This window comes from Fundulus heteroclitus, chromosome 15, assembly GCF_011125445.2.
Source record: "Fundulus heteroclitus isolate FHET01 chromosome 15, MU-UCD_Fhet_4.1, whole genome shotgun sequence".
Lineage (NCBI taxonomy): Eukaryota > Metazoa > Chordata > Actinopteri > Cyprinodontiformes > Fundulidae > Fundulus > Fundulus heteroclitus.
In genome coordinates, this window is record NC_046375.1 from 10420385 (window position 1) to 10446411 (window position 26027).

The 26027-nt window shown below is 42.4% G+C and overlaps 1 protein-coding gene across 4 annotated transcripts in view; it reads right to left on the reverse strand.

Annotated features, from left to right (window-relative positions):
- Positions 1 to 1653: 1653 nt before the first annotated feature.
- sesn1 (sestrin 1) overlaps positions 1654 to 26027 on the reverse strand; it is an 80459-nt gene continuing 56085 nt past the window's right edge. For 2 of the 4 annotated variants that reach the window (XM_012867279.3, XM_036147349.1), the window contains 8 exons: positions 4602 to 4667; positions 4287 to 4487; positions 3998 to 4180; positions 3660 to 3896; positions 3319 to 3573; positions 3037 to 3227; positions 2782 to 2926; positions 1654 to 2666 (listed from right to left, as the gene is read on the reverse strand). In XM_012867279.3, coding sequence (XP_012722733.1) covers positions 2580 to 2666; positions 2782 to 2926; positions 3037 to 3227; positions 3319 to 3573; positions 3660 to 3896; positions 3998 to 4180; positions 4287 to 4487; positions 4602 to 4667 — 1365 coding nt within the window. In that variant the 3' untranslated portion in view covers positions 1654 to 2579. Of the gene's footprint in view, positions 2667 to 2781; positions 2927 to 3036; positions 3228 to 3318; positions 3574 to 3659; positions 3897 to 3997; positions 4181 to 4286; positions 4488 to 4601; positions 4668 to 4909; positions 4933 to 5321; positions 5624 to 26027 lie in introns of those variants that run through there. The other 2 variants (XM_012867280.3, XM_036147350.1) reach the window with 2 other exon arrangements.

Consider the following 26027-nt stretch of genomic DNA (forward strand, 5'->3'; position numbering starts at 1 on the left):
ATTTCATTGTTATCAAGAAAAAAAATCATGTTCCTACTCTGTACATCGTTTGGGAAAGCCCGTGAAATGTTTGGTCAGCAGAGATGACTCCAGGTTCCTGCGTTGAAAGCCAGAACCGAGCGGCTGATGGGAAAACCCTCTGAAATTCACACAGGTTACCAGCCTCGGGTGGAGAGTTAACACGATGTCCAGGAGCAAAACGAAACTTTGACCTGAACCTCGCCACAGGGAAAAAAAAAAAAAAAAAAGGGACCATTAACTGGTCCCCAGTGAGTCATGCAACTTTGAAGCACGCTCAGTAAAATAAAACTTGCATGAAAATCCCTGAACGGCACTGATGATAATAAACCGAACTATTCCCCTGAGCTCAGCTTACTGGTGATGATCTCAGCTTTTTTTTTTTGTATTTAGAGTCATATATGCAAGATTTATTACTCCACACTTTGACTCATCGTTTGACCGGATGAGTTACCAACGCCTCCATTTTTTTTGTTTAACCAAATGTGAGCTTATAGTCATGATGATTGTGCTTGATTCCCAAATTGTGGCGTATTTAGAGCTCCTGCGACATCTTTCGTGAAGCAGTAAAAGTTTATCTTGTAAGGACGAGACTACAAACGATACACGAAAACTCAGTATTATAGTTTATTTTGATTTTTTTTTTTTTACTTTTTCCATATTTTCATATAAAAAGTGTCAGTAACTGACATCAGTCAGGAGTTTGAAAGAAAAGAAAAAAAAATACAAACTTCCTCTTAAACCACTTTCAAATGTACCATTCTCTTATCATTGCAGCTCTGCTCCTCCTCACATCGTCTTGCACCTGATTTTTCTCAGTCCACCCTCACAAGAATGCAGTACTTTACAGATTTTTTTTTTTTTTAGTAAACAAAAGAAATGAACAGAGGCATTACACCCCTGATTTAAAAAAAAAAAAAAAAAAAAAAAGCTGCTTTTGCACTGGTGGTTAGACTTCCCTCGCAGGGAAATAAGCACAGCTACAACCTTTTTTTTCGCGTTCGAAAGCTATCGACCGCAGGCAGCCCTGTGTGAGCTCTGGATTCCCGAGCAGCGGGAAAACACGACAGCCCAAAGAGAGTCTCTGCTCACCAAAGAGCACTTTTTACATGTAAAAAAAAAAAAACAGAAGAGGTATTTTACTGGTAAAATTCACAATCAAAAGCTTTGAAAGAGTTAGGCGAACCAGCCAGGTGGGGGGTAAGCGGAAGACGAGATATGACGGAAGCAAACCCCCGTCCTGGAGAAGCTGGTTTCCCCCCAACTTTCTACTCCAATGACATGATTTTCTCCCCCCCGCCCCCCAATACAAGAAAAACAAAAAAAAAAAAGACAACAAAAAGAACAGTTTTATCACAATAACATGAGCTACAGCAGAAGCAAGAAGGCTTTCCTTCAAAGTGCCTCGCTTTTTTTTTTTCTCTCTCTTTCTTAAATGAAATTCCAAGACATACGTTTCTTTTTCTCGTCTCCACCTGTTTTTTTTTTTTTTTTGTGAAGCACGCACACGAAACACTCACACCTCAATTATCAGAAAACAAAAACAAAAAAACTCATTCACACCGGTACAGTCAAACTCAAAAGGGGCTCAGACAGTGTTCTTTTGAGTTCTCCCCCCCCCCCACATGTAGGGTTTTCACACTCCACGGATTAGCTTACTCTGACGTTTGAGATTTGGGATGTGGTTAACGGGAAAAAAAGAGGGTGGGGGTAGTAATGCGATGGATTTTTAATGGACAGGGGCTTTTAGAAAAGGGATTAAAAGGGAATTGGGTGAGGGGTGATTTTTTTTTTGGGGCATCAATATGATCCCGCTAAAATACAACAGGGAGCAGCAGCATCAGCACATATGCACACTGTGCTGGATATAGTTCAGGCACACGTAGAAAACACTGAAAACAAAAACAACACTAGAGTTAACGCATCCATCTGCCGTTACATTGAAACCATCGCCTTCTCGTCATACAAAAAGTGAAATAAAAAGATTTTAAAGAAACTAAACAAAACAACAGTGACGACAGAATCAAAAAGTGCAGACTGTATGTATGCGGCTGCACAGCTTTCTTTCTGGGGAATCTCATTCCTAACGTGAGAGAGAGAGAAGTGAGACAGGCAATGCTGGAATACTGAAATGTAGCCCTGGATGTCTCCAGTGTCAATGCTGCGAGCTAACGCAACCCCCCCCCCCCCCCCCCTCCTCAAGCAGGGCTTTGGCTCGCTCAACGCTGTCCTCTGTTGGTCGTTTTTTGGCACTGCAGGCAACGTCTGACTGTGGATCCACTTGTAGTTTGAGATGACTTTTCTCCAGTACAGAAAAAAATAAAGATTCTTCCCTTGATCTCCGTTTGTTCCGATCATCTCTGCAACGTCCAACCAACAGGCATTGTCCAAAACGGATAGCTCTTTTTGCTTAAACCCCCCCACCCCACCCCTCCAAAAAGAAAAACCTTCCCCATGTATGTTTTCTTTTCTCTTTAAGTGTTCCAGAAAGAGCAACGACATCGACAGTTTAAGGACAACAGTTAAAACGGCAAAAAAAAAAAAAAAAAAAAAAAAGCACTTCATGTCATGTAGCGGGTGATCGCTCTCAGAGCGTATAACAGTTCGGCTTGCATCCGTGCTTCCATAAGAAGCAGATTAACGTGGACCTGGCAGGAGGAGATTGGAAGAGAAGAAGAAGAAGAAGAAGAGAGTGACTTTAATGCGCTGCAGCAGCGTTAACCACATTTAAAGAGCTCAAAAACAGGAAACTCAGAGTTGTACCTTCTCGGAGTGCTGAAACTGCCTCCAGAAACTCTCATACATTCGTTTGGTGGTCTTCTCGGGGCTGCACACCATGGTCTTGATATAGATCTTAAAGCTACGGTCCAGAAGCTGATTTATCTCCCCGTAATCATAGTCGTCATACCTGAGGAAGGCAGAGGGAAAAGGCGTCAGGAGGAGGAGGGGGGGGGGCACACAAAGCGAGGCGGGTTTCAATGATAGGAAGTGAAAATCAGACGGTATCTGGCGACGGACCTGATGCCGAACATGCAGTGGATGTAGTTCCAGATGGCCCTGCGCAGCATGCTGGTGTCCACGTCCTTATGCGTTGCCATGGTGTTGTACGTGAGGTTGTAGGCCATCTGAAACTTCTCGTCCAGCATCTGGCCCACATCAGGATACAGCCTGTTGACCAGAGAGAAGCCGTGGTCCTCCCAGCTGTAGTCCTGCAGGGGGGGGGAGGCAAACGTCTCAACGACACGCATCCATAACACGTTTCCCCCCAAACCGCTCCGTGACGCCGTGTGTGACGGGTACCTGCGCTCTGAAGGTGGGCACCTGCTCCCCCCGCCTGGAGAAGTCTTGGTAGCCGTAGCTGGTGTCCTCGAAGTGGCGAGAGATCTCCCTGGAGGGGACGCACTCCTCGTCCTCCGACGTCACCACCAGCATGCTCTCCGTCTTCTCCCTCTCGAAGCGAGTGGCCATCTCCTCCTGGCTGGCCTCTTCGTCGTCGCGGCACTCCTGCAGCTGTTTCATCCTCTCCATCAGCTCCTCCACCTCGCCGCACATCTCCTGTCGAAGGAAAAAGGTAAGAGGGGGGATCAACAATGCTGCGGCGCTCGATCGGTTTAGAATAGGCTCCGTAGGCGACCGCTCACCTGATCGCCCAGCAAATCGTCGTGGTGGTTGGCGTGGCCGTTGCCGTTGGCGATGTCACACACGCAGTACTGGCTGATGGAGGGGGGCCTGAACGTGTGTCCGCTGTCGCAGTTGATCTCTGGCATGATGCCGCAGCCGAAGGTGAAGGACGAGAGGGAGTGGTAGTGGGTGAGCAGGACCACGGCGTGGATGAGCTCCGCCAGGGACCAGCTGTGCTCCTCTGCCTTCAGGAGGCGCTGAAAGAAAGCGACACACAGGACAAGCTCCAGAACCGAACCACAACTGCGGGCCTCGCGTCTCGACGCCACCCGGGGGGTTGGGATCTCGCTCTGCTCACCTCGATGTGCTCCTTGGTGAGGAGCCACGGGCGGTGCGCCAGGATTTTGTTGATCTCCCCGAGCTGCTGCAGCTTCTGCGGCGCCTCGTTCAGACCGTTCAGCCACTTGGGATTCCCCCCGACCTGGAGGAAGTCGTTCACGTGCAGGTTGACCAGGTAGGAGCACTGGTGGCGCGCGGTCGCCTGCACAAAGCCGGTAAAAAACAAAAAAAAAAGAAGGGCATCAGCAGACTGAAAGAAGCAACGATAAATAAATACAAAGCAGAAGCGAGGCTTCAGAGGCGCTTACCATAATGCCGATGTAGTGTCTGTAGTGCAAAGGCAGGGGTCCGTCCATCTGCAGCAGGTAGTGCTGCGTCCGGAGGAAGCTCTCCAGGTACTGTGGGTGGAAGCTCATCACGAGGGAAATGTTGTCCAGCCGATGGAGGGCTGCAAATGCATCCTCAAATATCGCCTGCGTCCTGGCGTCCACTTTACTGACTTGAAGAATCTATTAAAATAAATAAAAAAAAAACGATATTAAATCTGTGCTTTTTTTTGTTTTTCTTTGTTTGTTTACAGCAGATTTTAAAAGTCTTGTATGAGATGAGAGGCTGACCCATACCTCTTTTTCGGGGATAAATCTGCTCGGTCCGCTTCCTAGGGGTCTTGGGATCCTTATGCCCAAATCCTGAAAGACAAGAAAGGAAAGAAAAAAGGGTTAGAAACAGGTTGAGTTTAAATGTGAGAAGGAGGCAGAGGAAAGGAGAAGTGAACGCTGCAGATCAAACTGCGCCGCAACACCGACAGATATACAAAAAAGGAAAAAAAAAGATTTAAGCCCCGTTTGCTTCCGCAGTGTAAATATGGGTTTCGGAATCAAAGCAACCCGGACATTTATGAATAAACTGAACGACGCGAGGACACAGAAACCTTTACGTCGTCCTGTCCTGTCCAGTAACTTTCCGCTGCTTGTCGAGACATGTCCCCACGGCTCTCACTGGACCAAACGGGACCCTATCCATGGGTGACACTGGCTTAAAAACGCACTAAAATGCTTCATCTACACGTCTGCATGTCCACATCTGGGTTTAACAGAAGGAGCCGTCAGCTTTCATTGCCCAGTGACGACAAACTCTCCACTCTGGGAAACAAGTCCGGACAAAAGACTGCACTGCAGCCTGTCCGCTGGAAGGACAAACGTCGCTTCTAATAATTCTCCCCCCCACGGAAAAAAATAAAATAAAATACATGACACCGTTTTTAAACCCTGCATGACAGGATAAAGCATCGGAATAATGCAAGACTTTCGTCCTTCTAATGTCATTTTTGCAGCCTTTTTTACCTTTTTGGTGAGCCGCTCACAATGGGTGCATATCTTAAACAAGTCTGTCACTGCGTTTGAATTATTCTCCACGTTTTCCGACGGTGCGATGGCGTGCCTCATTTCGTTTTCTCCGTTTTTCCTCTGCTTCTTTCCGCGGAGAAGAGGAGGAGAGAAAAAAAACAGTGTGATTTTAAATGGCTCTCTTTTCTTTTTTATCCTCCAGTCTTTGTTCCTTGGGGCACTGGTGGGGGGGAAAGTGGCTAGGCAGGCAAGGAGTCAGCTGTTGCTGCCCCTTCAGCAGAATACCGTCCTCTACGGCTCATACATTCGGTAAATAACAAGTGGGTCGGGTGAGTGACGCCGCCGGCGGCCAATCAGAACGCGAAGAGGGATTTCGGTCAGCCAATAGCGGCGCTGGACGCCGACGGGCGGAGCTAAGCGTGAGGAACGATTGCGTCCTAAACGTGAGAAGAGGGGGGGGGTTGACGATTCCCCCCCCCCCCTCCTCCTCCAAGAAAACATCATCACTTCTCTCTCTGCTTCTTTTGTTCTCTCTTCTTATCGATCATGATTGAATTTAGTGCTTTTCTTGCGCTCTGTATGCTAACTAAAGCCTGCGATCGATGCAAGCAGATTCCTAAATGATTGTTTTCCGCCCCAAATCCGTTAAATCGATTATGATATAAAAGCGCGACAAACAGTCCTGCAGCTCCGAAAATAGACCCGAGTAATGCTGTGAGCGGGGGGGGAGAAAAAAAAAGGGGGTATATCTGTGAGTGCATCTTTGCAATGTGCGTGAAAAACAACAAGCAAGCAGCAGCAAGTCCCCCTGTTGGCTTTTTCGCTGTACTGTAGGAACGGGCAAGGGGGAAAGTAAGCTGAGTCTCCCTCCCCTTACTTGGTGAGCAGCAAAAATAATATATATTTTTTTTAAAAAAAGGCATAGAGGTCCACTGAAAAGATCAACATCGCCACAGCGAAATGGATGGCTGCAGGAGCTGCTGCAACAACAACAGCCCTTCAGTTGGTGGTTTTGCACCGCAGCCTGTCACACCACAGAAAATGCCATTCCTCCACCAATCAGCCCATGTTGAAGGAGGCCTTTTAAAAGCAAGGAGGAAGCAGAGATAAGAAGCAGGCAGCTCAATGGCTTTGTTTATACCAACCCTGACAATAACATGTGCAGTGGAACAGCTTTTAACTAGTTTAAACAAAGCACAGGTCGCGAGGTAAATGATTCCTCAGAATTATGACATGAAGATAACACCTGAAACTGCACATTTTAATAGTAGGTTACAGTTTCCACGTTGCGTTAACCTCATCGTATTCTTACCAATGAGATCCATTTAAAGAACTACTTCTATAAACTGTAAAAGATACAGGTTCTTTTTGCATGCAGCGATCAAGATGAGACGCTTTTTTGTCAACACATAGAACAAAAGATTAAACTAAACCTGTTTCATGCATCTCAATGTCAAATTCACTGTAATCAAAATAGTAAAGACCAGGGAACTTTTTAAAACCCATCTCTAGTTATGTGACTATATTAAGTGTACCAATAGTCCATCAATTAACAGCATTCAAATTGGTATTCAAAGTAGCTGGTGCACTAAATAAAATTAGTTTTATATTTTAAGTACACTGCTGTAAAAAAGTAGTTGCCCACACAGATTTCTCATGTTTTTGCTTTTTTTTATTGCACTTTAATATTTCACATCAAACACATTTTAGTGTCAGGCAAAATAACATAAATATAAAAACAGATTTTGTATGATCATTTCATTTATTAGGGGAAACAAGCATCTGAGTTTAATTTTACCCAGGAGTGATAAATGCCAGACCTCCAGAGTCAAGAAAGCCCTTAAATAAAACCTGTCTGACAACATGAAGTAGGCTGAAAATCTTAAAGAAATCCACTGACATTAATCAGGCAGGAAAGAGTTACATGAAATCCTGGTTGATTCAACAATAAAACTGACCCTGGGCAACAATGGCATCCACAGTCTAGAGAGAGACTGAGCCAAAACAGCTGCTGACCAAAGAGAACACAAAGGAAACCTGTGAGTCTCAGTTCATCTGGCGTAAAATTACCCAAAGCAAATCTATGAAAAAGAAGATCACACCAGCAGTCATACATGGAGGCGGTAGTGGGATGATATGGGGTTGCGTTGCTCTCTAGCAGGATTTGTTTTTCTATCAGTTTCTTCTAGAATCTCTATTACTTTTTTACATTAAGTTGCAGCAGGATTATGATCGCAAACCAGGAAGTCCACCTCTGTTTGGCGCTAAAATAACAAGGTGAGGTCATTTGAACCGACATTGACGATGCACGGACTTAACTTTGATTGAGGTGCTGTAGCATGTACTTAAACAGGACATTTATGCTTGAAAACCAGAATTTCTCCACAGTGATGTTAAAAACTGATTACCAGTTGTTACCCAGTTTTTAAGGTTTTTCACAGATGGCCAGGTTTGCCTGGACTGCTTCATACCCTTAATAAGTGAAACCATTATTTGAAAACTACCTTAATTATTCAATCAGGTTATCTTTCTCGGATATAATATCCAAGAAAGATAGAATACATTGCATGTTCGAAAGGCTCTAAGATGTGTTCAGATGGTACAGTTAATGAGTACCACTGCCAAGACTACACTTATCTTTGCAGGCCGCAAATTGATAGCAACACACAGTGAAGAGCTTCCCCCCCCCCAAATGTCAGCCAACACATCCCAAAGGCATCAGATTTTGATCGCTGTGGACAAACACAAACCCATGAATGTCCGTGTCTCGAGTCTATTAGTGAGATTTCAAAATAAAATGTTTTCCCAGATAACTAGGGATAAGAGGAACCGGCTACCGTTGAAACAACCTATTAACATTAGAGTTGGGAGGGCTTTGAAAAATGAAAAAACAGATAGACAAGTTAAATTTAGAAATAATGAGCCAAAGAGGAAGCTAAAAGAAGTGTATCTCTGTGAGCCTGTCGAGCAAGTTTCTCAACCACCTGCTAGTCCCCAGCACTGATAACTGTATAGCACCATATTCAGCAGGTTCATTGTGTTACGTGGAGGCTGCCCCTGCCAGCCCCTCTCATGATGCCACAGGGTGGGGTGCAGGCCAGTGGTAAACATGTTCCCAGGACTGGAGTCAGCACTCCAGGCCCTGCTGGGAGCCCCATGGCTCAGCAAAGCTGCACAAGAGGCTGGTCAGCATTAGGGCTGACGACACACCAAACCTTTTCACATAAAAGCGCTTGGGCTCCGGGGTCCAGGCCTCGCAGACACGACCAAACACTATTGTCAGCGTGCATGCACTGACTTCGCAGTTAATATTTGCACATCAGATCAGTTCGTGTTTTTGTAAACACTATGCATGATCATTTTGATCCTTTTGTGCTTCATGTTGTTTCAAAAATGATGACTGATACAGTGCCTTGAAAAAGTATTCCTATTCCTTGAACTTTTTGAACATTTTTAACCACCGCAAATAAATAACACAAAGTAATGCACTGTGAAGTGGAAAAATATGATATATAATAAAACAAATACATAAGTAGGTACATTCCCCATAAGTAAAATCCAGTGTAAGCAGTTGCCTTGAGAAGTCAGTATCATGAAGAGCAGGAAACACACCTGGCAGGTCAGGGATAAAATTATAGAGAAGTTTTGAATGCCTTCCGGAGCACTTCTCAATTCCTCATCTGAATAAAATGTCTACAAGACAACTGCAAACCTACCAGGATAGAGCCCTCCAGCTACACAGACATGCAATGTATAGCAGAAAGCTTGTCCTGCATGTCCCCCTGAACTCACCACCACCGCAGGGCGACATGCTGTGGTGGTGCTTTTCCTCAGCAAAGATCAGGAAACTGGTTACAGCTGAAGGCAAGGTGGATGGAGCTCAATGCTCAATATTATTAAGGGTATTCAGATGGAGCCCTGGTTTATGCTTGATGCATTCGCGAGGTCCACGGAGCCATATGACGTCATCTTGATTTCCAGACCCCTCCCCGCGGCTAAACGTTTCCACTCTGCACATCTGGGAAAGTTTCTAACTACACTGACAGTCCCGCGTGGAAAAACATGGCAGACGAGCAAGTGCTCCTTCTAGCGGTAGGTTCGTAAATATAGACATCTTTATGATTCGCTCCAAAAAAGATCACTGCGATCAACAAGCTGTTAACAAGTCCTGGACAGAAATCGCCGTCACTCTTGGAAGAAAGTAAGAGGCTTAAATGTTGGAAACAACTGTGTTGTCTAGTTGTACGTATAGTGGGGTGTAGTACGCTTGACGTAGGAGCGCAACGCTGCCCTCTAGAGTGTAGGAGAAAAGTGCTACATAGGAGGAAACGCCACACGGAGCATAAATGCTTCAGACGGGAGGTCTGCACGTCTCCTTTCCGCACGAAACGTACGTGCGTCAACCATTAAGCAACCTTAAGGCTACTTCGGCCTTGGTGATTGTAGTTGTAACTAGTGTTGCGCCGATGCCATTTTTTCGCCCACGATACCGATACCATCTGTTTGATATTTATGTGTGTGTGTATATATGAAGAACTGCATACTACTTAGGATAGTAGAACTTTTTATTGCCTACCTGGAATGGGTGACAATAGTTGAATAAACATTTGGCTCTCAAAGGCCAAAATAGTGCAACATTTGTGAAATTATAACATGTATAATAGTAGTGCAACAGTAAGACAGTAAAATTACATTAATAATTGAATAATCTCTTTTAAACCCTGATTTTTTGTGTATTTGTCCTTGATTTGAGCAGGTAAATAGGATGATTTGCCAATGGAACAAGATTTTTGCACTTAAAATAGGAACAACTCATCTCCATCATCTTATTTCAAGTGCAGGATGTCTAATTATCTTATATTAGGGGTCAAAGTACTCATTCCATTGGCAAATAATCTTATTTACATGCTCAAATCAAGGACAAATACACTAACTTTAAGAACATTTTACTTATTTTTAGACCCGTTTTTGCAGTGTATATAACATGTATAATACTAGTCGGGAGAGAGAAGGCTGCGTTCAAGTGACATACAAAATATCAAAATGGTATCGTGACCTATTTGTTGGGACTCACCGATACCGATACCACCATTTTAGTGCTGGATCGGGGCCCCTTCCGATACTGGTATCGGTATCAGTGCAACACTAGTTGTAACATGACAAAATGTGAATTAACTCGAGTATACATACTTCTGCAGGCCACATACATTTTGCTGTTTTTATTGAGAGAGAAACTTTAATTCATTTACCATTTCTAAAGGTGCTCTTTGCTAATTTGCATCTTGAGTTAGGGATGAAAGGATGCAAAGACTTCATGGCCTGGAGAAATATTGCTTACATTAAAAGAAATTCAAGGAAGTATGACTCTTTAGAGAAAATTTATTTTAGAAAAGTGACATTTGGAAAGAGTATTGTCTATACACCCACCTCCAGATTCTTCAGGTGCCTTTAGATAAGATTATTTCCTGCATTTCATTTTCCAGAATTGACATGATTAAAGAAAACATGCCTTGCTGCTGTCACAGTCTGCTACACTGCACGTATTCTCGTGAGTCTTTTGAAGATTGTTCAGAACACAATGTGACATATAAAACCACACTGCGGATGCCTCAGGGGAATCTGAAGACATACATCGTTAGGCGTCTCACTCATTTTGTTTGATGTCACCTGCAGTGAGCCTGAACTGTCAATCAGCTATTCTTAGAAGAGAACACCCAGCATATAACAGAGAATACTATCAAATCACCGGGTGAAATGGACCAGGACCAGAAATTTTAAGGAGCTTTCTTATTGTGATTGGGAAAACACCGGGTATCCTTTAGCTGTAGAATGGCTGAAAACATACCAGGTCAATTACGATAAGCGGGGAGACTACTGTAAGCAGCAGGAATCATCTCAGATTCGCTTTAGATACATATCTGCTAGAAGAAGGGCAGGAACAACGGAATCGTTTCCACTTGATTTAATGTCAGTGACATTACACTCCAACTGCTGGAAAAAATCTTCAGACTAAAAGTTGTTGTTTTTTTTTCGCATTATAAACAAGATTAGAAGCAGTTGTTTCTGCAAAATATTAATATGCACTTTTTAAAAAGAGAGAATATACTTTCAGAAATAATTTTAAGTACCATTGAGGGTCTGGGGTGTGTTTGGTGTGAGAAATTAAAACAATCTAAAATTCACTGTTCTGCTAAATTATTTTAAACTAGTCAAAGAATATTTAAGACCAAAGTAGTTTTTAAAAGTAATGCATATTTATCTGATTGCATAATGTGCACTTAAAGCGCAAAGATTAGCATTTATGAAAGAAACATTAAAGGAATACAACATAAAACTAGTGTATTTAAAGTTTAAAGTACAGTTAAAGTATAAAGCTGCTGTCACACAGTTGCTTTCCACACAACTTAAGATGGCAGTTCTAAAAACACCTTGTACTTGGGCTTAAATGTGAAGAAACCAAGCACATTTGTGAGACATCAAGTCTTGTTACATTTAGAGTGTCATTTATGATGTTTCCATGTTATATTTATCTACATAAATATTTAAAAGCAACAATTAGTAATCTGATAGGTATGATTTAATGTTATTTTAATGGACGCAGGTATTCCTTTTCAGGTGCTTCTTGCACAGAATACTATTTAAAAAGCTAATGTGTAGTCTAAAAACTGTGCTACCTTATTAAGTGTAGTGAGTTGCGCTCCTTTAAAGCTATAGTTGGTAATCCTGTTCAGAAACACTTATACTGGGTGAAATGGTCCCTCCATCCTGAGGGTAGTCAATACATTATGTATTCAGAAAAGGGAATGGAAAATTTTTTTAGATATCTGTGAGAGCTGTAGGACTGTAAAAACTTTGACCAATCCCTGCCCTTCAAACCGGAAGGCAGGGATTGGTCAGGGGATTAGTCCTGACCACGCTAACCTCTGTCCCTTGAGTTCAGGGGGGATCACCTTATCTATTGGTTGTCCCACATGCCAATCATTGTGACGTACTCACGTAACGGCCATTTTTCCGATTGCTGGCTGCACATTTCTAGCATTTATGTATTCGGTTAGGTTAACGGTTAGCTTCGGTGTAAGCTGTTTATTGTTGCTCCGCTGCTCTCACCATATACTTTGAAAAAGAAGAGGAAGGCCTCAGAAGAAAGAAGTAAGACCCAAGAGATTTTATCACACGATCCCCCTGAGGAGCGGAAGAAAAGGTAAGATGGTCTTGTGCGTGCCCAGTTATTCAAAAAAAAGGGACTTGGGAATTTCTACATTTTCGGAAAAATCCCTGACTTTAATTTTGTAAGCCATGACTTTCAGTTGTTTTTTTTGTTTTTTTTTTCAAATTAGTCCTTCTTTCAGGCAGCTGACCGTCAGTGCACAGCAACGGGTGTTGGAGGGGTATTAATTGTAACTCTTATTTATAACAGCAAAAACTTTCTCTAGCTAATTTTTAAAAGGACTTTAAACCACAAGGAATGGTATGATAGTATAATAGTATTTTTTTGGAGATTTTGACAGATTATTTCTTATTTCATAAATCCTATTACCAGAAAGCGGCCTATGGCTGACCAAACGATATTTAACACACAGACATGCCCGTTTGACTTGAACAGGGCCAGGCTGTTTAACCAAACTCAAAAGATGTATTTTAATTTAAATGCTTAAAAACAAGAACATTTATACAAACTTTATTCTTGCAACATAAAAGCTAGTCAATGAAGTTAAATGAAAAAGAGAAAAAAAGACAAATTGCAACAGAAGCACAAAAAGCAGAATGGGCTGTACAGACAATATAACAATCTCTCTGCTCCAGTGGATCAAAACAATTTTCTAATCCTTAAAGGGGCCTAGTCACGTACTATGACTTTACGAATTTCTACACCTGTAGAACACGCTGGTTGCATATAAAGGTTTTTCCGATTAAATTATTACACCCTGTTGGCTTACTATATTTAATTTCTGTGTTTTACACTTTGTTTTTGCCCTGTTAGCAAACAAATTGCTTTTGTGCATATTTACCATAACAAGAATACGTGACCGGAGGTACTATATTGCGCATGCAGGCAATAAGTAAACAGAGAGAAGCAATGGAGCCGAGCGAGTCAGCAACACCCAGTGAAGTTGGGAAAAGAAAGAGGTTAAGTAACCCTAACCTTGTAGATTGGGTTGGTCTTGAACCACACCGAGCTGTCACTTTACCTTCGAGTCATTTCAGGACGGTCTACTAGCTCTTACGGCAGCCGCCTCAATTGTCGCCATCTTGCTTTCTGATAGCTCCGTGGTACTGCCAGCAGATGGCACAACAAAGATGACGTCTGCTGATCGCGCCTGGTGCAAAGTTCTTTTCAAGCTCAAAAAGGACTAAGTAAACATGATCAGGACAAACGCTTGGCATTTATTGTTTTATTTGAAGATGAATGTGGTTTTTTGTTCCAAAAAAGTAAAAAACCAAAGCAACTGGACCTTTTTCCGAAGTTTGAAGACGTTTCGCTTCCCATCCAGAAGCGAAACGTCTTCAAACTTTGGAAAAAAGTCCAGTTGCTTTGGTTTTTAACTTTTTTGGAATGACCATGACCTGGATGACTGAGAACCTTCACCAGCATATGTTTTTTTTTGTGTTTTCTTTTTATGGTCAACTAATGTGACTAGGCCCCTTTAAAGATTCGATGATATCATATCCTCAACCTCTGATATAAAGATAATCAAAACAGAAGAAACTCAGACAGAAAACAGACTCTAACCTATGAGGTGACCATGGGCCAATGACCTGAAAAGCACTGAATGAAAGCAACCTTAGCTGTACTCAGACTTAGTACTTATTCCCTCTTTCTAAAAAAAGACCAAATGTGCAAACAGTATAAAATAAGTTTATTTGGACATAATTACAAACTTTATAAATGCACAGTTTTAAAAACATTGACTGTGCAGCAATTAGGAGTTTTATACTCACATTAATCTTGTCCAACCATCACCTTTGTGCTCCACAAACAGCTACTAGTTGTTCAAATGTTCATTTATCTTCCCCTATAAAATCACACGGCAAGTGCGAAAATCAATGTGATCTTGTAAAATGCAAATTTAAAGCTAGTTAAAATAAGGGTTTGAGGACAATGTTCACAATGTTACAGCAGTGATAATGTAGAGTGAGTTAAATTCCAGTGACTAAATCCGAAACACGTGACAGTTTCATAGTGAGTCGCTTTTAACAAGTTACAAACTTTGGGAGCTGCTTTCTCATTTCCAGCTGTTTCCTTTCTTTATGAGCGCACAAAAGCCTTAATGCACTAAAGAGGCTGATTAAACTTAATAAGATTGAAAAACAGGAGAGGAAGCCACGCCAGATGTAAACTCTTGCACATGTGCAGAGCCTTAGCTCTGCGGCTGCTGTGTTTTCTCATGCAGTTAGACGCGAGAGAACCACAGAAACTGTGGGGATGTTCAACAAGTGGCACAACTCCACAGACCAGTTTAAACCCGACCTATCGGCGCACAGAAGAGAGGAAGCAGAAAACGCTCCAACACTGACATAAGCCTAGCAACAGGTTTCCACCAATTACAGCGAAGAGCAACACTTTCAGGGACCAATCTTCTCTGCCGTGTCTCTCTGCCTTTCTAAGAAAAAAAAAAAGAAAGAAAAAAAAAAAGGACGAAAGAAAACAAGAGAAAAAAGTTGTGCCGAGGTATGAAGTTCACCGGCCAGTCTAATGTATTCTGTTTCATACGGTGTTGGGTTTTCTCCTGTGTTTGCAAAGTCATAATTTGACTGTTGGAGATTCGGTGACGAGAAGAAGGCAAAGAAAAAAAAAGAAAAAGAAAAAAGTCTCCTAACCTCCCAGCAAACACCAAACCACATGTTTTAGATTAGCCCAGAGGCTCAAAAACAGCGAGTCTCGTCTGAGAAAAACAACCAGAGAACTTTTTTCCATGTAAACAGATTCCTCTGAAAGACAAAAAAAATACATATTAAAAGGGAGCAATCAATACAGTTAGATAGCAGAGGTCCGTGGGGTTTTAGTCGTAAGAAAATTTTAACTGAACAGGATATCCCCCATGGCACTCTTCAAACAAAGCTCTAGATTTGAGTCTCTTCATCTCAGTAAGCGCTTAACAGAGCAAAATGAAAGGTTAACCCCTACCCGCCCACTCACAGGGCACAAAGACGCAGAAACAGGAGATACCTTTTTAAAACCTATTTTCCCTTCATGTTAAGCCTGATCTAAGTGGAAATAATAGTTGCTTGTAGGAAAAAATAAAAACTTTTTCCTTTTTCCTAATGTTATTTTCTCCTATCATCTGATCCCTGCGTATTTTGGCGAGGTTTTGCGTCGGTCCGTGGGAGCATCGGTTTTCTGGACAACCCTCCAAAAACACCTGCGGGGTCCTGATTCTGTGCACACCACCGCTGCAGGGGATACGCGAGTATGGGTAAATAAACAGCATGAAGGCAGCAGCATGCATTTACTAATATCCTATGATGATAATCTATGGCAATAGTCCATCTGTGGGCATCCATTCAGGGGAAAAAAGGCGTTGGCTTTGCAACCCCTGCGTGCATGTGTGGAAGAGAGAGTTCCCGGGGATGTTATTCTAACAGGGATAGGGCAGCTGTCACAATACGACGAGGTCCGAGAGAAAAGATCCCACAGAAAATATCAAACCCTCCCCTGCTATCTTTAGCCTGATATGTCACAGATCAGCACAAAGCTCCTCTGTTTATTTCACCAGCGAAGGGAGTCGCGTAATTTCAATTGAAAACCAAAAAAAACCTGCAACACCTCTACTTTGACTACTTGCAGGATATATGCATTTCATGCAGTCATATGATTCAGAAACATTAAACTAACAAAGACGAGCCCGTATCTACTCTGAAGAAGCCATATAAAGGACTGCCTGCAGTCTGTTGTTGCTTTGTGCCTCCTTGCAAGCACAGCTGTTTTCTCTTCTTCCCCTGACAAGACCTCGCCTCATTGCTGACTAAGCAAATACATTGACTCATCTCTTTTGGAGCGCAGCCAGATGGTGGTTGGTCATTGCTCAGGCACCTGTTTAAACGACAGCCTCCTCACCTGCCGCGATAAGAAAATTACATAAAACAAGTTCATGCAAGAGGCTTATGCCAGACAACAAGTAGGCCCAGATCGGAGCAGCTCGAAAAACAGAAACCTGTTGAGCGGCTGTGTCCAACACAGTTTTATCGCTTCCTTGTTGCCTCTTTCAGACGGCAGCAAGATGCTTTGTTGTACTTTGCAGAAAAGGAAGATTTGTATCTCCTGTTCGACAACAGCCAGCGCTCGGTCACATCTGTGGATGCGGGGTTGGTATTCTGTCTCCGCTTTTCCACTATCTGCTCTCCCCATCCGTAACCTTCATTGAGATGCCTTTTAATTGCAAAGTGGAAAAGGTGATGTGATACTGCTGTATTTTAAAAGGGCCAAGGAATAGATCTGACCTAAATGCAACCATCAGAACCAGTAGGCCGAGTCATATTACTTCATCCATAGGTAATGAACTCTGGTACTGAATGGTGGAACGAAACGGCAGGCAGAACTTTGTTAGGGACTGCCGTCACCACCGCTGTCCCATTAACGCGTCACTGATTAAAATGCTCATAAGGTGGTATCTCAGTATGCAGGGCGCTCTTTAATCTTTCTTAATTCGCTTTTCTACATCCTTCTCTTCGAATATAAAAATCTGATAAATTGTCCAAATTGCGTAAAGTGACTTCAACATAAAACAAGGACAGAATACACGTGGCGTGTGAAGATGCAACCGCAGGTTTGTAAAGAACCTTGAAACAGATTACACGTCATAAACGTAGCTTATTTTGTACCCGCTGAACTGTCCAGTGACGCTGGATCAATGTTCCAGTTTAGTGCTGGAGGTCGAGTCAAAATTGGTCAGCTGACTGAAAGGAGATTGCTGAAGCTGGCGTGCGAAAAGTTAAGGAGCATCGCCCCCTTATTCCTACTTAGGTAACAATGATTTAAAGCTACAGGCTGCTTGTCCGTCAAGCCACCCGAGCAGATAGCCCGGCTAATTAACCAGCTAAAATCAGCTCGTTATGCTTGTCTCTCTATTAAGATTTAACATTCTGTGCTAAAAGCTATAGAATTGATTAAATGTTATGGATTGTTACGGATCAATATGCTAAATTATTTCTGCATCAGTAGGAGGGAGTGGTGGCCTAGTGGTCAGGGAGCCTGGCACTTGCATCTTGGAGACTCTGGGTCCCTGAGCAAGACCCCAGACCACAGATTGCTCCCTGTGCGGCACTCAGTGTTGGCAGCACACTGCTCTCTAAAGGGATGGGTTACACGCAGAGACTAATTTCCTCACTGTAGGACTACAAAGGGAAACATTCATTCATAATTGTTGCCAATCAGATCCTGTTCTACATTCTTGTTTAAGTTTTCTGTTAATGTACGGAGATGCTGTGGTACTGTTAATCACACTGTATGGATTTCACACAGACTCATCCCCAAATAAGCCAGCAGGCTACGACGGTTAGGATTTCATATAATATGTTAGCTTTCAGCTGGTTTAACATTGAACGGTTAAGTTCAAACTTTGTAAATGGAGTTCTGTGGAGTATTCATTATTCATCATTATCCTTCCTGTGGTAGACAAGATTGGTTTGAAATTAAGTCTTACATAAAGTCTTATAGATTGGTTGTGTAACCGAATGGGCAGATAATCAATAATCCTTAATCAGCTTTTGAACAGAGCAGACCCGTAAAGAATAACTGCTCTTAGTGATTTAGAGTTTTTAAAGGAAACATGAGGAAACATGAGTCTGGGGGCCTTTTAAGGGGCTAAATGGTAACACAATCTTCCTTGCATGTTGGGCTGTGATTGCTGGATCATAAAAATCCAGCAAAGGACATGAATTGTGACATTAAGGGTGTAGAGCATCAAAGTTTTTCTTCTAATAGATTGAACTTGGCAAGCGGTTTATGGTTAAAACCTGAGCCCCGTTGGATTAAAATCTCCTTTTAAACCCGATTTCTTTCCCATTGTTTACGTGTCTAATTTAGCATAGGCCAAAGGTTTCACAATACAAAGCTGTGGCCGCTGAATCACGACTCGTACTCTCCGGTGACCCACCTTTGCTCCTCTCCGATGGCCTACTTTCTTGAGCCACAAGTTTAACTTTAAACAGAGCTGCACTAAATATACACACAGGAGCCCACAGATTTAGAGCGTGCAAACATGGGGGATGGGTCTAACATACACAAACTTACGGCATATCCACATGCATGTGCACACTCTCGAGACTACAACCGTTGAGTTCCTCAAACCTGAAATCACATGACGTGAGATCACGCTGGTGAACTATCTAATGCAACAATGCAGAAAATGCTTAGCTAGGCACTTTGTTAGAAATGTCTCCAAATACATTTTTTTCTCTGTTTTTCTAACTAGAGAAGGGATTGGATACACACTGAACAAAGAGGTGTATTCAGTTGATGTGTTATCGCCGATTTATGAAGCGTCTGGTTTATCACATGGCTCTGTCTGAATGTTAGGTTACCCTGTGTTTGCATCCCTGATCGACTGGTTTAATAAAGCGGAGTCAGATGTTCAGATGAGATTTTACTTTAGAGAAAGATTGGTACAAAGTATCTAACTCCAGAACAGAGAAATGTAAGTCTTTAAGAGCAAACCTGCACTAGTCTGAACTGTGGTTTCTGCAGGTGCTGCAGTGTTTTGTCCTCTACAGCTAGCTGCCCTCGACTGCTTTAGATGTTATATTGCTTGAACACGCCTATTTCAAACAATTGAAAAAAAAAAAAAAAAAAAAAAAACTGAACGGAAAAGCTCAGCGTGTCATCAAGTTCAGCAGAAAGCCTGTTAATGGTCCATCAGTTTGAATCAGGTTGGCTGAAGCAGGCCAGGAGAGAAAGAAGGTGCTGTAGGCTCTCTAAAAGGGTGACTCAGTGTAACTTGTATCTGCACAAAGATCTTTAAAAACACACACACACACACACACACACACACACACACAGGTGGAGTCAACAGTCACACCTTGTTTCCTTTAAATCAAATCTGGCAGCTTTTTCATTATCTCCTCTTGCCATTTAATTCTGGTGCCGTTTAATTATAACCTTTATTCTTAGGTGATGATTTTGTACAACAGAATCATATTTGTTATAATGATGTATTGTTCACGTCTCTCTTTGTTTTTTTTCCCCTCAGTTTTATATTCTGTGTTTTATTTTGGCTGTCTAATATGAATTAATAGTATTAATATGTTATTTACTCAGTTTAGTGATTTCTGGTGTCTTTGCTGAGGGTTGCCTTGCGAGATTATCTCTGTGTAAATGCACCTTGCGTTAGGACGCTGTTTTGAATGACTAATGATTGAATCATTGATCGTTTACAGAGCAGTTTTCATACAATGTCGGACTCATTTAAAAAAATGCATCTGAATCCTGATATGAAACTGTTATGGGAATAAAAAAAATGCATAATTAAGGACAAGTTACCCAAAGGCTTCAGAAACAGTGGGTTCATTTGTTGGGTTTGTGTTCATTTTTAACACTGTACCTTGTGACCTCCACATAAATGTGACTGGATTGTGTGTGCGTGTGCGCGCGCGTGGTCTCTTATCTCATGCCACAGGTAGTGTTGAACATATTTGCTCTGCGGTTAATCAGTTACAGGCCTGTGGAACCTAGAAATGAGCCGACCAGCAGCTAAAATCTGTAATCCCCCCCCACCCACCACCTCAAATGGACATGGATCTGTGCCTAATATCTCTCCAAGTTACATATGAAACCCACAATCACGAGATACTGAGCATTTGCAGAGTGCAGGACGCTATTCAATGTTCTGCGAGAGAAAGGTGCAGTTGTGCTTTAGACGATCTTGCATAACCCCGATAGGCGGACAAAACACCAGCAGGAGGTCACTATTCCCATTGGTGTCATAGTTGATTAAATTAATTACTTTGTGGTACAATAAGATAATAAGCAGTAACGCAGAATAATTGACCTGTTCATTAAACTCACAGTGTGGCTTGACTGACTCGATATCACCAGACTCTTTGAAATGGGGAAGAAGAAGAAGAAGAAGAAAAAAAACAGACGGCATGAGAATTTAAATCCAAATTCCATACTTTACACATTCTGCACAGACTTTGACATGCAGTGATTTCTTTCAACTGTGATTATGTCACACCGAGCAGGCGGAGGGGTTAAAGAGTGCACTCTCAATAAAACGAGAAGAAGGTGGAAAAAGGGATAGGCGGAGCGAGGACAGAGGGAGAGGATTATTTGAGCAGCGCGCAGAGGGAAAGCGCCCCGTACCTTATCATGGGTAAGTAAACACCGAAGCGCAGTCTGGAGTGACATCATTGTCCCTGAAAATCAATAACCAGCCACTTCCTGTGCAGTGGGAAAAATCGATGGCCCGGTGCACTAGATTACCTTTCCTTGCCCACTCACCTGCAGAGGCGTGCACACAAACAAACGCTGCAGGAGACCGACTAATGCATGAACGGTGCAGCTTGGGAAGCATCGACACGAACAGGATCAAAACGCGCAGTCAAAGTTTTAAAATAAGCCGGCCCGTTATGGGATCAGCGTCTGCCAAGACATGGTGTAGGCCTTCCGCTGAGGTCTAACTGGAATAAAGGCTCGGCCAAATCAGATTTCTATCAGGTTTTGCCCTTTCAAAACACACCAAAGAGCCAGAGTAGCTTGGCTCATCAAAGATCTCCCTGCTTTCTGCAGCCTGTGGCTTGTTGTTATGCAATTAAAAGGTTGAGTTTAAAAGGTAATAAAACTCTTTTTTTTTGCAGGAAAAACAACTTTTCCACGCGACACAGGCATTTTTGCTTAACTCTCCCTGTAAGTGTGTCTGTCACAAACAAAATGTCTGGAATGCGGCCTGAGCTCTAAATGCCACTGAAAAAAAAAATCAGAGTTGCAGCTGAACAGACCTCTTCAGGTTCTTTCGGCGACAGAACGGCCAAAAAAAGAAAGCTCAGGGCACTGGGTGGACGGGTTTAGTGTCACGAACACGCCTCTTTGCCCCCGTTGCCCTGAAGAAGCTATGGGTAGGACGGAGTCGAAGAATAACCAGGAACTGAGCCCTTGTCACCTGTTTGACTGGAGAAGCGGAAGACTGTTTGTTCCAACCACACGGAGGGGAGATGACAAAATAAAAATAAAGCCAGAGAAATATATCGAGTGATAACACTGAATAAGCCCAGCCAGCCAGAAAAGTAAAACTGACTCCAGTCTCTGTTTTAAAACATGCGAAGAGGTGACTGCTGGTGTTTTCTGCCTAACCAAACCAGACTGGGTTTCATTATCACATCCACCCCTGAATATTGCTCTTGGTGGGAACAATATGTGTGGTTGGCCACCGCAGATCTTTCAATACTGGCTGCGAGTGGGCGTGCTCGTTTTGGTGCAATCAGCCGGGGCCGTCTCACTCTCTGTTTCATGCTGAGTCCCCAAATGGTGTTCTATAAGCAGCATGGCTTATGTAGGGTTTCAGGTCAAGATTGTAGGAACAATATATACCACTATTCACATCAAATCTAACTTTTTTTATGCGCAGCCATTGGATTAAAATTGTATATCCTTTAAAGGTTCAAAGGTTCATAATAATTGTTCAGAAGGTTAAGCATGTTGATTATCATCCCCGTATCCTCGTGGAAACATTTAACATTGTGTAGCTGTTAAGTGGAAGGAGAAAGATTATTTATTTTTAAAAGAAAAATCTCAACTGTGACAAACATTTATACTCAGCCCTCTTTACAGTGATAAATATAATTTTGTGTAATCCATTTCCTTTAGAAGTCACCTAATTATTAGAGTCCACATGAGTGTAATCTAATCCCAGTGTAAAGGTTTGTCTGAGGTTTGTTAGAGAATTGGTGATCAACCAGCATCAGGTAGACTAAGGAACACGGCAGAAAGGTCAGGAAAGAAGCTGTGGAGTGTTTTGGATCTGGATTTAGTTATAAAATAATTTTGCACACTTTAGCCATGAGATGACCAAGTGTCAATCCATCATTAGCCTGCACATTTCTTTGGAAAACATCTAATATTTTTGCTGTATATTGCAATGACGATGACAATTTAAGCACATTTTCCTCACAACACCTAATTTTTTCATCATCACAATCCCCACCACCCTCCCTCAGCTTTCTGAGCTTGGTCACAAGAGTATCAAGATCAGTTCGATGCATAAATGACAAGTGGCCTATTATTTTAAAGCAAAGTTTGAAGATCCCTGGGAAAAATTGTGGTCTACCACAAATTGCATCCAAGCGGTCCTTTGGGATTGTGGTGTTTGACGAATTGATATTGCGATGATGATCATGGAGTTCTACTGCTAAGTTACCAAGGCTTGGTGGAGACACAGCGAACAAGTTAAAGGCAGGTCACATTTTGGTCCACATTCAAAGTGTGTAGTGTCACCAAAAGCACCAGTTAGATAATCATCCATCTGCATTCTACCTATTATTCTGACACATTGCATGCAATATAATACCGCATGTATGAAAGTAGATTTTACAGGCATTAAACCTTGACCTGGGTTTAGTCTAAAATCCTTAAAAAATTGACAAGTTTGTTTTTCAAATGGATATTTTATTAATCTACTATTTTCTACAACATGTTTAGACGTGTTCAGTCAAACTGTTAGAGAGAGCAAGACTTTTTGCAGATAACAGGAAGTCGAAATGGACTACAAATCTGCTCTGTTTTGTCTTTTGAGTATTCAACCACTATTTTAGAACAAGAGTTAAGCTAAAGATTTACTTTCTCTATGTAATACACACGACACTGATGTTTAAATACTGTTTAAGTATTGCTAGTTGCGCTAACAGTGCCAGTCGCAAATATAAAATGCTAAAGGCATATGTAATATCAATGCTCTAATGCAGTGGTCTGACTTTGTTTCAATTAAGAATAAATAATGATGGTGTGAAGGCTAGAAGAATAATTTTTAAAGGCTGTCCCTAAATCGTATATTTTAGTCTAAAATAGGAAATCAACTCAAATCAGTATCAACAGGTATGTGAAAACAGAAACTCTAACCATTGCCCCTTATGTCTATTGTGTAAATAACAATTGAGGAATAATCTGGCTCTTTAACAGTCGGTCCACTGTAGCTTCACGTTTAAAGCAGTACACATTTCCCTTTCAGCGAAGTCAAGGATCCGATCATTGTCCTTGTTTGTGCGAACATAGGCACATGTCTGGAGAGGAAAACTAATCTCTTTATTCAGCAGAGAAAAGGTCTGGCCTGCAGCCTATAAATCCGACCCCTCACTAACCCGCCTGTAGGGCCGAGTCAGCTTACACCACGCCGAGAGGCGTCCTGCTGGGTCGGGGTGCGTTCTCTACGGGACTCCCACAGGAAGGCTTCACACAATGCTCGGCTCTCCTTGAAGAGGACACACAAAACGAACGCATGCGAAGAACATCGACTGTACAGAGGCCGCCGAGCACAGGCAGAGACAGATGAAGGCAAACTTTAACAAACACACGGACTCCAGCAGACAATGGACAGTGGAACTGTGCCATATGGGAAGGCTGTTAGTCAGTCACTGGGCAACTGGGGCAGCAGATGGTCATCTTCCCTTCCACTAACACCAATCAGGAGAAATGGGAGGGGTGAAGCTCTGGCGACTGGACACCTTGCAGAGTACATGGGAATGACTCAGCCATTACGCATGAAGCAAATGAGCTGGATGCTGATCGTGTGAGTTGCAGCACAGAAATGGAAAGAGTTTCAGACTCGGATGCGCTGACTGTAACGTGTAGTTCATCCTACGGGGCCGCAGCTTTCAGTCAGGCTTTTTAACATAACGTTGCAGGCTAAAACAGTCAAGCAAACGAACCACAAACAGATCAGACATGCAAATGGAAACGGCAGAGATTAAGCTTCAGAGAAGAAAGTAGGGTAAAGGTCAGTGCAGACACGAAGAAGAAAAGGGAAAAAAAAAGCAGAGGGGATGGTTTCATATCCTGTTGACCAGTTGCTGCGCCTCAGCATGAAAGTTTTCATTGGACAGCATGCGTTGGAATAGTGGTGAAGAAGTATGCATGGGTGTGCGTCTGCACACAAAGGGATCCATTTATGATGTTAACTTATCTCAGCTCATGTTAACAGGGGGGAAAAAACAACAACTTCCCAGCATTTTCTCCCTCTTTGTTTTCTGTGGCATGTAAAAAGGGATGTTTTGGGATGGCTAAATCCATAACAAGAACCATCCTGCATAAATAAGACTTACTGGTCTCAACAGGAAGGGGAAAAAACGGGACACACATGAGGCAATTTGGGCTCTGGAGTCAGGAGATGAGCAGTACAGAAAATAAATTGTACGAAAGAAGACTCCGGGGTGGGAGCAACGCGAACTGCCATCGAGTAAACATGTTTGTTTGGAGAGTTACATCACAGCTGCGGTATGAGAGAGCAAGGCGTCAGGGATTGAGGCATCAGCAGAAAGTGACTGAATAAGAACTACCAGTGAGAAATTCAAGGAAGGCGAGGCGTGGCTCAAGAAAAGTTGGGAAAAGTATTGATCCAAAGCACTGACATGATCTAGGGAAATTATATTTCTTGGGAAAAGCTAAGTTTACAAAGAATGTCAGAAGGCAACATTTAAAAGGTAACATACACATGCTTTCAAGCTACCCCCCCCCCTTCACTGATATCTTTAACAGCTTTAAACAAGTACTAAAGTGAAGCTTTTTCAGCCTTGTCACTGTTCTTTTTGTTATTGATTTAGAAAACACAGATGGACATTCTTTGTTGCTTCCATGAAGATTAAGTTGAGGTTATTAGATTGTTTGATCACACTACAAAACATTGCTGGAAATGGCGCAGAGATTGCCCAAAGGTTATTTTTCATCTGGACAGAAGTCGGCCCTTTTAAACTATTTAAGGAAAAAGAGCTGCTGCAACATTTCCCCAATCAATCAGAATCAGTTTTGGGGCTGATCTTCTCTCGTCTGTTTTGACCCTTAATGGTTCTCTTGCCTTTCAATTTCCAATCTAGCGGTAGTCTCGTAATACTGTAGATAGATTAATGTAAAGCATGCACGATTCAAGCCCTGTTTTACTTCTTCACATTCAGGTTGGTCATATTGTGGCTTGACCTCATGTACAAGTTAGTCTTTCAGCTCTTGGAGGAAAGCGATGCCCAACATCATACTCAAGGTTGAGTCGGGTGTTGCATCCTTCATCCTTCCCAGTTACGAGGTAAGAAGAGATACTTCATCCCTGGAACAAGTTTTCATGGCCGGAAGCTTGTTTCTCTTTTGGTTGAAGGACAAAAAGCCGGCGATTGGGACTTGGCACGGCTTAAAACCTTTACATCATCTATTTAAACCTTTACCTCATCTATTGAAAAAAAAGAAAAGCAGCATCATGACAATGGTATAATGATCTTTCAATAAGGTAATATGATTAAGTTGGGTATTCCAACTTAATCATAGGGCCACAATTATACCAAGCTGTAAAAAAGTACTTGGCTAGCACAGATCTGATCTATTTTTGCTTTTTTTTAAGGTCATGCTTTAGTGTTTCAGTTTTTTTTATTTACTTTTTTTTTGTGGGACTAGGGGACTTTATTCCCACAGTCCAAAAAACATGACTGTTAGGTTAATTGGCCTCTCTAAATTCTCCTTAGGTGTGAGTGTGTGCGTGAATGGTTGTTTGTCCTGTTTGTCTCTGTGTTGCCCTGCGA